The 9900-nt window shown below is 27.1% G+C and overlaps 1 protein-coding gene across 1 annotated transcript in view; it reads right to left on the reverse strand.

Annotated features, from left to right (window-relative positions):
• The window catches only part of LOC129744512 (beta-1-syntrophin), a 216026-nt gene extending 206344 nt beyond the window's left edge, over positions 1-9682 (reverse strand). Inside the window, exon 1 of the mRNA XM_055737076.1 lies at positions 9300-9682. Coding sequence (XP_055593051.1) covers positions 9300-9508 — 209 coding nt within the window. The 5' untranslated portion in view covers positions 9509-9682. The remainder of the gene's footprint in view (positions 1-9299) is intronic.
• Between the last annotated feature and the right edge of the window lie 218 nt (positions 9683-9900).

Genomic DNA, 9900 nt, shown 5'->3' on the forward strand with positions numbered 1-9900 from the left:
TCCGCGCTTGGTGGACTGGCAACTGGATCTCGATGAGGAACTGCATCGCCGGTGTCACCAAAGGGCGCTAGAAATCGAGGTTCGGGAACGTAAGTGGAGATGGATTGGGCACACGCTGCGAAGATTTGCAGGGAGGTGCTAGAATGGAATCCAGAAGAACATCGTAGAAGAGGCAAGTCCAGAAGCTCGTGACGGTGTAGTCTAGCCGCTGAATTCCGCACAGTTGACGAGAACCTGGCAGCAGGTGAAGACGCTGGCTCCGGTCGCCAGCAGTGGAGATCTTTTATCTCTAAAATTGATTTCTGCCCTAAAATGAACGAAGGACCCATAACAAAACGAAATATGCTCTCTAAGATCGCTCGATTATACGACCCTTTCGGTATTTTTGCAACAATAATAGATCGGGCAAAGGTTCATTAAAAATTGCAATTGATAGAAAATTATTCTTCGCGACAGATATGATATTCGTCTGATGGCAGATTTATAAGTCGAATCGGAAACGTTCATTGAAAAAACTCAAGTTATCAATTTTCATTCCTAGAAAATTAAACAAACCAACTGCCTTTTTATCGAAATTACACTTTGATTCAATCAAAAGAGCAATTAAAATTTTCGTTAAACTAATGGAATGGGTCCCACAAAAAGTGACCGTATTGGTGTTGGGTGCAGAAAATTGAAAATAATCGAAACCAATTAAAGGCTAATAAAACAAATGTCTGAGGCAGAAGTACATAGCTCAGCAGCATTTGATGTCTGGCTGTCTGTGTGTATTTTGTTCAAAAGTTAAATGCGTTCAAAAAATTTAATTGCCTCGTTTGGGTCACGCATTTATGGTACATTTTTTATCTTTGGCTATCTCAAATATATCGTCTCATTGTTTTTATGAATCAAGAGGGATGCAAAAGTTCCAGCAATCAATAGAATTCATGGGTACAGAAAACCAGGCTGAAAACGTTGACTGGGCCTAGGGTGTTTCTCAAAGTATTTTAATAGCCATTTCCGGTCTAGCGGAGTCTCTCTAGTTTCTCGAATTTTGGAAGGACATCATTAAAAACAACTGCCTGAATCATCCTGTGGTTGTGGTTGGAAGAAGAGAAAGAAGGGGGCCGCCTCACATGGAAACCAAAAAGATGAATTTCCGGCAATTTTACAATCGTTTAAATTACAATCCGGTGTTCGGGAAATTTATGGTCGTAGACTTGCCGGCTGCACTTTTCGATGTGAGTGTTGAAACTGAAACTGGTTTTGTTCGACTCAACTAGTTTGTGTTCAATTATTACTGGCGAATGGATTATTTGAGTTTGGCAATTGTTTAAATTAGTACCATTATTGTCCTCGGAGCACTTTGTGCTTATCATAGTTTGTTTGCCTAGAAAACAATAGAATTTATTGCCGTGTTGGTTAAAACACTTGCACCCTGCCAATTGAGAGCCTCACTAATGAGAATGATTAATGGCCTCGTTGTCATAATCCTCTAATAATGCATGCCAAATTAGACATTTGTCGAAGCATCAATTAACAGCTGAGCGCTTTCAATTACTCCCAAACTCACCCATTTAAACTTTATGAGTGTTCTCAAAGATTTATCTAAGCACTTTAATTTTGAAATATTGGAAAGTTCAGATCAAAGTTCTGCCCTCAGATAAACAATTAAAGTTACTAGAATTTAGATTTTTAAAGAGATTTTAAAGCCTTATGAAACTTTAAATTGTGCAATCCCTATTTTAAAGGTAGTAATCTACTTTTGATGAAGCTCGAAATAAAGCGCATGGACAATTTCACATTACCGCACAATTTCCTAGTATGAGAAAATGTCGATTTTCAAATAATCGCGGATCAGAGACTAATTTTCGATGGTCCCCCCTACCCAATTTCGCTGGTAATTATTTCATCTCTAACCTTTTCGTACGGGCCAGTATGGCCATTCGGTACGGCGGAACTCATTCGCTACAATCAGTATCGTCGAATGAGATCAAATGACAGTGTGGGGTGAATGGCGACCACAATTAAATTTAATGGCGTTCCGTTTAGCCCCAGAGTGGTCACATCCATCGGATAGCCTTGTTCGATGGCATCAAATTAAACCTTAGCTTGTGGAAACTTCCAAAGTTTTGACAGTTAACCGATAATTGATAAACAAGCTTTTTTATAGGAGAGCCTTCCATTTATTAGAAAAAAAAACTTATTGTATACTCAAATCAAACAAGCAAAATCTCCCAATCTATTTTGATGAAAATAAATCAAATTAAAAAAAAGTAAAAGATGATAATCATCAAATTTTCGGATTAAATTTGAATGATGCAAATTTGAAAACTCAAATCCTACTTTATGTTTGTGATTTTCAGCTAAATTGTAAATTTCAACTAATTTTGAAACAGATTTGAAATCTGGAAATTGAATTGACAAGCAATGTTAGTGTCATTTTTGTCATTTTTGGCATTTTTGTCATTTTTGTCATTTTTGTCATTTTTGTCATTTTTGTCATTTTTGTAATCTTTGTCATTTTTGTCATTTTTGTCATTTTTGTCATTTTTTGTCATTTTTATCATTTTTGTCATTTTTGTCATTTTTGAAAATTTTGTCATTTTAGCCATTTTTGTCATTTTTGTCATTTTTGTCATTTTTGTCATTTTTGTCATTTTTGTCATTTTTGTCATTTTTGTCATTTTTGTCATTTTTGTCATTTTTGTCATTTTTGTCATTTTTGTCATTTTTGTCATTTTTGTCATTTTTGTCATTTTTGTCATTTTTGTCATTTTTGTCATTTTTGTCATTTTTGTCATTTTTGTCATTTTTGTCATTTTTGTCATTTTTGTCATTTTTGTCATTTTTGTCATTTTTGTCATTTTTGTCATTTTTGTCATTTTTGTCATTTTTGTCATTTTTGTCATTTTTGTCATTTTTGTCATTTTTGTCATTTTTGTCATTTTTGTCATTTTTGTCATTTTCGTCATTATTGTCATTTTTGTAATTTTGGTAATTTTTGTAATTTTTGTAAGTTTTGTAAATTTTGTAATTTTTGTAATTTTTGTCATTTTTGTAATTTTTGTCATTTTTGTCATTTTTGTCATTTTTGTAATTTTTGTAATTTTTGTAATTTTTGTAATTTTTGTAATTTTTGTCATTTTTGTAATTTTTGTAATTTTTGTAATTTTTTTAATTTTTGTAATTTTTGTAATTTTTGTAATTTTTGTAATTTTTGTAATTTTTGTAATTTTTGTAATTTTTGTAATATTTGTAATTTTTGTAATTTTTGTAATTTTTGTAATTTTTGTAATTTTTGTAATTTTTGTAATTTTTGTAATTTTTGTAATTTTTGTAATTTTTGTAATTTTTGTAATTTTTGTAATTTTTGTAATTTTTGTAATTTTTGTAATTTTTGTAATTTTTGTAATTTTTGTAATTTTTGTAATTTTTGTAATTTTTGTAATTTTTGTAATTTTTGTAATTTTTGTAATTTTTGTAATTTTTGTAATTTTTGTAATTTTTGTAATTTTTGTAATTTTTGTAATTTTTGTAATTTTTGTAATTTTTGTAATTTTTGTAATTTTTGTAATTTTTGTAATTTTGTCATTTTTGTAATTTTTGTAATTTTTGTAATTTTTGTAATTTTTGTAATTTTTGTAATTTTTGTAATTTTTGTAATTTTTGTCATTTTTGTAATTTTTGTAATTTTTGTCATTTTTGTAATTTTTGTAATTTTTGTTATTTTTGTAATTTTTGTAATTTTTGTAATTTTTGTAATTTTTGTAACTTTTGTAATTTTTGTAATTTTTGTAATTTTTGTAATTTTTGTAATTTTTGTAATTTTTGTATTTTTTGTATTTTTTGTAATTTTTGTAATTTTTGTAATTTTTGTAATTTTTGTAATTTTTGTAATTTTTGTAATTTTTGTAATTTTTGTAATTTTTGTAATTTTTGTAATTTTTGTAATTTTTGTAATTTTTGTATATTTTGTAATTTTTGTCATTTTTGTAATTTTTGTAATTTTTGTAATTTTTGTAATTTTTGTAATTTTTGTAATTTTTGTAATTTTTGTAATTTTTGTAATTTTTGTAATTTTTGTAATTTTTGTCATTTTTGTCATTTTTGTAATTTTTGTAATTTTTGTAATTTTTGTAATTTTTGTAATTTTTGTAATTTTTGTAATTTTTGTAATTTTTGTAATTTTTGTAATTTTTGTAATTTTTGTAATTTTTGTAATTTTTGTAATTTTTGTAATTTTTGTAATTTTTGTAATTTTTGTAATTTTTGTAATTTTTGTAATTTTTGTAATTTTTGTAATTTTTGTAATTTTTGTAATTTTTGTAATTTTTGTAATTTTTGTAATTTTTATTATTTTTGTCATTTTTGTCATTTTTGTCATTTTTGTAGTTTTTGTAATTTTTGTAATTTTTGTCATTTTTGTCATTTTTGTCATTTTTGTCATTTTTGTCATTTTTGTCATTTTTGTCATTTTTGTCATTTTTGTCATTTTTGTCATTTTTATAATTTTTATAATTTTTGTCATTTTTGTCATTTTTGTTGTTTTCGTAATTTCTGTAATTTTTGTAATTTTTGTAATTTTTGTCATTTTTGTCATTTTTGTAATTTTTGTCATTTTTGTCATTTTTGTCATTTTTGTCATTTTTGTCATTTTTGTCATTTTTGTCATTTTTGTCATTTTTGTCATTTTTGTCATTTTTGTCATTTTTGTCATTTTTGTCATTTTTGTCATTTTTGTCATTTTTGTCATTTTTGTCATTTTTGTCATTTTTGTCATTTTTGTCATTTTTGTCATTTTTGTCATTTTTGTCATTTTTGTCATTTTTGTCATTTTTGTCATTTTTGTCATTTTTGTCATTTTTGTCATTTTTGTCATTTTTGTCATTTTTGTCATTTTTGTCATTTTTGTCATTTTTGTCATTTTTGTCATTTTTGTCATTTTTGTCATTTTTGTCATTTTTGTCATTTTTGTCATTTTTGTCATTTTTGTCATTTTTGTCATTTTTGTCATTTTTGTCATTTTTGTCATTTTTGTCATTTTTGTCATTTTTGTCATTTTTGTCATTTTTGTCATTTTTGTCATTTTTGTCATTTTTGTCATTTTTGTCATTTTTGTCATTTTTGTCATTTTTGTCATTTTTGTCATTTTTGTCATTTTTGTCATTTTTGTCATTTTTGTCATTTTTGTCATTTTTGTCATTTTTGTCATTTTTGTCATTTTTGTCATTTTTGTCATTTTTGTCATTTTTGTCATTTTTGTCATTTTTGTCATTTTTGTCATTTTTGTCATTTTTGTCATTTTTGTCATTTTTGTCATCTTTGTCATTTTTGTCATTTTTGTCATTTTTGTCATTTTTGTCATTTTTGTCATTTTTGTCATTTTTGTCATTTTTGTCATTTTTGTCATTTTTGTCATTTTTGTCATTTTTGTCATTTTTGTCATTTTTGTCATTTTTGTCATTTTTGTCATTTTTGTCATTTTTGTCATTTTTGTCATTTTTGTCATTTTTGTCTTTTTTGTCATTTTTGTCATTTTTGTCATTTTTGTCATTTTTGTCATTTTTGTCATTTTTGTCATTTTTGTCATTTTTGTCATTTTTGTCATTTTTGTCATTTTTGTCATTTTTGTCATTTTTGTCATTTTTGTCATTTTTGTCATTTTTGTCATTTTTGTCATTTTTGTCATTTTTGTCATTTTTGTCATTTTTGTCATTTTTGTCATTTTTGTCATTTTTGTCATTTTTGTCATTTTTGTCATTTTTGTCATTTTTGTCATTTTTGTCATTTTTGTCATTTTTGTCATTTTTGTCATTTTTGTCATTTTTGTCATTTTTATAATTTTTATAATTTTTGTCATTTTTGTCATTTTTGTTGTTTCCGTAATTTCTGTAATTTTTGTAATTTTTGTAATTTTTGTAATTTTTGTAATTTTTGTAATTTTTGTCATTTTTGTCATTTTTGTCATTTTTGTCATTTTTGTCATTTTTGTCATTTTTGTCATTTTTGTCATTTTTGTCATTTTTGTCATTTTTGTCATTTTTGTCATTTTTGTCATTTTTGTCATTTTTGTCATTTTTGTCATTTTTGTCATTTTTGTCATTTTTGTCATTTTTGTCATTTTTGTCATTTTTGTCATTTTTGTCATTTTTGTCATTTTTGTCATTTTTGTCATTTTTGTCATTTTTGTCATTTTTGTCATTTTTGTCATTTTTGTCATTTTTGTCATTTTTGTCATTTTTGTCATTTTTGTCATTTTTGTCATTTTTGTCATTTTTGTCATTTTTGTCATTTTTGTCATGTTTGTCATGTTTGTCATTTTTGTCATTTTTGTCATTTTTGTCATTTTTGTCATTTTTGTCATTTTTGTCATTTTTGTCATTTTTGTCATTTTTGTCATTTTTGTCATTTTTGTCATTTTTGTCATTTTTGTCATTTTTGTCATTTTTGTCATTTTTGTCATTTTTGTCATTTTTGTCATTTTTGTCATTTTTGTCATTTTTGTCATTTTTGTCATTTTTGTCATTTTTGTCATTTTTGTCATTTTTGTCATTTTTGTCATTTTTGTCATTTTTGTCATTTTTGTCATTTTTGTCATTTTTGTCATTTTTGTCATTTTTGTCATTTTTGTCATTTTTGTCATTTTTGTCATTTTTGTCATTTTTGTCATTTTTGTCATTTTTGTCATTTTTGTCATTTTTGTCATTTTTGTCATTTTTGTCATTTTTGTCATTTTTGTCATTTTTTTTCATTTTTTTCATTTTTGTCGTTTTTGTCATTTTTGTCATTTTTGTCATTTTTGTCATTTTTGTCATTTTTGTCATTTTTGTCATTTTTGTCATTTTTGTCATTTTTGTCATTTTTGTCATTTTTGTCATTTTTGTCATTTTTGTCATTTTTGTCATTTTTGTCATTTTTGTCATTTTTGTCATTTTTGTCATTTTTGTCATTTTTGTCATTTTTGTCATTTTTGTCATTTTTGTCATTTTTGTCATTTTTGTCATTTTTGTCATTTTTGTCATTTTTGTCATTTTTGTCATTTTTGTCATTTTTGTCATTTTTGTCATTTTTGTCATTTTTGTCATTTTTGTCATTTTTGTCATTTTTGTCATTTTTGTCATTTTTGTCATTTTTGTCATTTTTGTCATTTTTGTCATTTTTGTCATTTTTGTCATTTTTGTCATTTTTGTCATTTTTGTCATTTTTGTCATTTTTGTCATTTTTGTCATTTTTGTCATTTTTGTCATTTTTGTCATTTTTGTCATTTTTGTCATTTTTGTCATTTTTGTCATTTTTGTCATTTTTGTCATTTTTGTCATTTTTGTCATTTTTGTCATTTTTGTCATTTTTGTCATTTTTGTCATTTTTGTCATTTTTGTCATTTTTGTCATTTTTGTCATTTTTGTCATTTTTGTCATTTTTGTCATTTTTGTCATTTTTGTCATTTTTGTCATTTTTGTCATTTTTGTCATTTTTGTCATTTTTGTCATTTTTGTCATTTTTGTCATTTTTGTCATTTTTGTCATTTTTGTCATTTTTGTCATTTTTGTCATTTTTGTCATTTTTGTCATTTTTGTCATTTTTGTCATTTTTGTCATTTTTGTCATTTTTGTCATTTTTGTCATTTTTGTCATTTTTGTCATTTTTGTCATTTTTGTCATTTTTGTCATTTTTGTCATTTTTGTCATTTTTGTCATTTTTGTCATTTTTGTCATTTTTGTCATTTTTGTCATTTTTGTCATTTTTGTCATTTTTGTCATTTTTGTCATTTTTGTCATTTTTGTCATTTTTGTCATTTTTGTCATTTTTGTCATTTTTGTCATTTTTGTCATTTTTGTCATTTTTGTCATTTTTGTCATTTTTGTCATTTTTGTCATTTTTGTCATTTTTGTCATTTTTGTCATTTTTGTCATTTTTGTCATTTTTGTCATTTTTGTCATTTTTGTCATTTTTGTCATTTTTGTCATTTTTGTCATTTTTGTCATTTTTGTCATTTTTGTCATTTTTGTCATTTTTGTCATTTTTGTCATTTTTGTCATTTTTGTCATTTTTGTCATTTTTGTCATTTTTGTCATTTTTGTCATTTTTGTCATTTTTGTCATTTTTGTCATTTTTGTCATTTTTGTCATTTTTGTCATTTTTGTCATTTTTGTCATTTTTGTCATTTCTAAACATGGAAAAAATATTAAAATTCAAACCATTTTTAATATATGGACTTGAAATATTTGTTTGCAAAATTGAAACATGATAAAGCTTAAAAAGTTCGCTTTAAATTTCGCTTTTTGATTTTTATTCATAACAATTCTTATTTGGAATTCAGATTCGGATTTTGAATTAAGGCTCAAAATGCAGAACTCAGTTTAGAAATTGAAATTTTATGATTAAGAAAATTAAGAAAATACAAATATATGGATTAAGTGCCTCAGAATTGCTTAGTTTAAATCAGCTCTGGCATGTTATTTTCAATCAGCTTTAAAAATAGCACTCCCACATTCACGCACAAAAAAAAACAAGAACCATTTTCCGAGTTCCACACATCGTTTTACGAATATAAATTCCAGCCATACAGCATGGGCGCGTAGCTAAGCTCGATTTTTTTTTATCCAATTTAGGCTATTGAATTTCAATTCCCCGCCAAAGCGATTCCCACAAAATGACTGTTATTTTGAGCTCGGCTTGACTTGATCAGGGGAATTCAATCTAAAGTTGTGCGGGCGCTGTGTTTCATTTTTTCCCATTTATTTTTTTTTCGTTTTCCATAGTTTTAGTTTCCTGACTGACTATTAACAGATCCACCGACCATATTCGGTCCATATCGGTCGATTTCACTGGGAATGGGGGGATGAACTGACCTGACCTGTCCTGTCATCCTTCCCCACTTCTCAATTTAGTTACTTGGTATCGACATGATTGTCAAATGCACCGGTGACATTCGAACTTGTTGTGTGAAATTGTCGCATGTCGGCAGCTCGTGTCAGGCCACAACAACAACAAATTGATGCACTGATGCTGGATAAATGCTATTGGTATATGGAGGGTTGATTAAGTCGGTTCAATTTTGTTGTTCGAATGTTGGGCTTGAAGCAAAACAAAAACAGGACGATTAGATTAGTTCTTGTAACCAATTTGGAAAGCATGAGGAAAATGTTTCGATTGTTTTTGGGTTGATTATTTCGATCAAAATTGGATGTTTTTACTAGGATTTTAATGTACTTTTTTACGGTCCGACATAATTGAGATGAATTCAGATGAACTCACAACACATTTGCCTATCTTTAACAAACAAATTAACATCAAAGAAATTGAAATCATCTTACCCCAAGGTCCCATTAAGGGTGGTGCTGTGATCGACGGGTTCGCAGGTTTCGTCCAAGCTGACCGAAATGTAGTCGGTTTCGAGGGTCACCGAAACGCGATACCAGGCGCCTCGGACCCGTGTCTCCAGGATGCCGCTGCGAACTCCGGCCGCCACAATCGAAGACGATCCGGCCGGACTGGTCCGGCTGATGCTGCCCGATTCCACCATGGCGAGGAACGAGGAATCCGACTAGGTTTTCGAGTTAATTGTCACTCAGAGCTCACTCACAAATGTATGCATTTACACTGATTCTAATGATGAAAACTTTGGTTCACTGTTCCGTGATCATCTTCTAACTACACTCTCTAAACAGCCTGATGATGAGAGTTTTCATGTTTATTGGGATCTGTAAAAGGAAAAAAAAATTGGAAAAATTTGGTATTAATAAATCATCATGCTTAGCTAGACTTCTTAAAGATTATAAAAAAAAAATTAATAGTAGATCGAATGTTTGTAAATTTACTTAGATAGGTTAAACAACCAGAACTAGATTCGTGTTGAAAAATTTCTACACTTTGTTTATGAAATAAAATTTAACCCATTTGCTACTTCTCTTCGAA

Source organism: Uranotaenia lowii, chromosome 2 (assembly GCF_029784155.1).
Source record: "Uranotaenia lowii strain MFRU-FL chromosome 2, ASM2978415v1, whole genome shotgun sequence".
NCBI lineage: Eukaryota > Metazoa > Arthropoda > Insecta > Diptera > Culicidae > Uranotaenia > Uranotaenia lowii.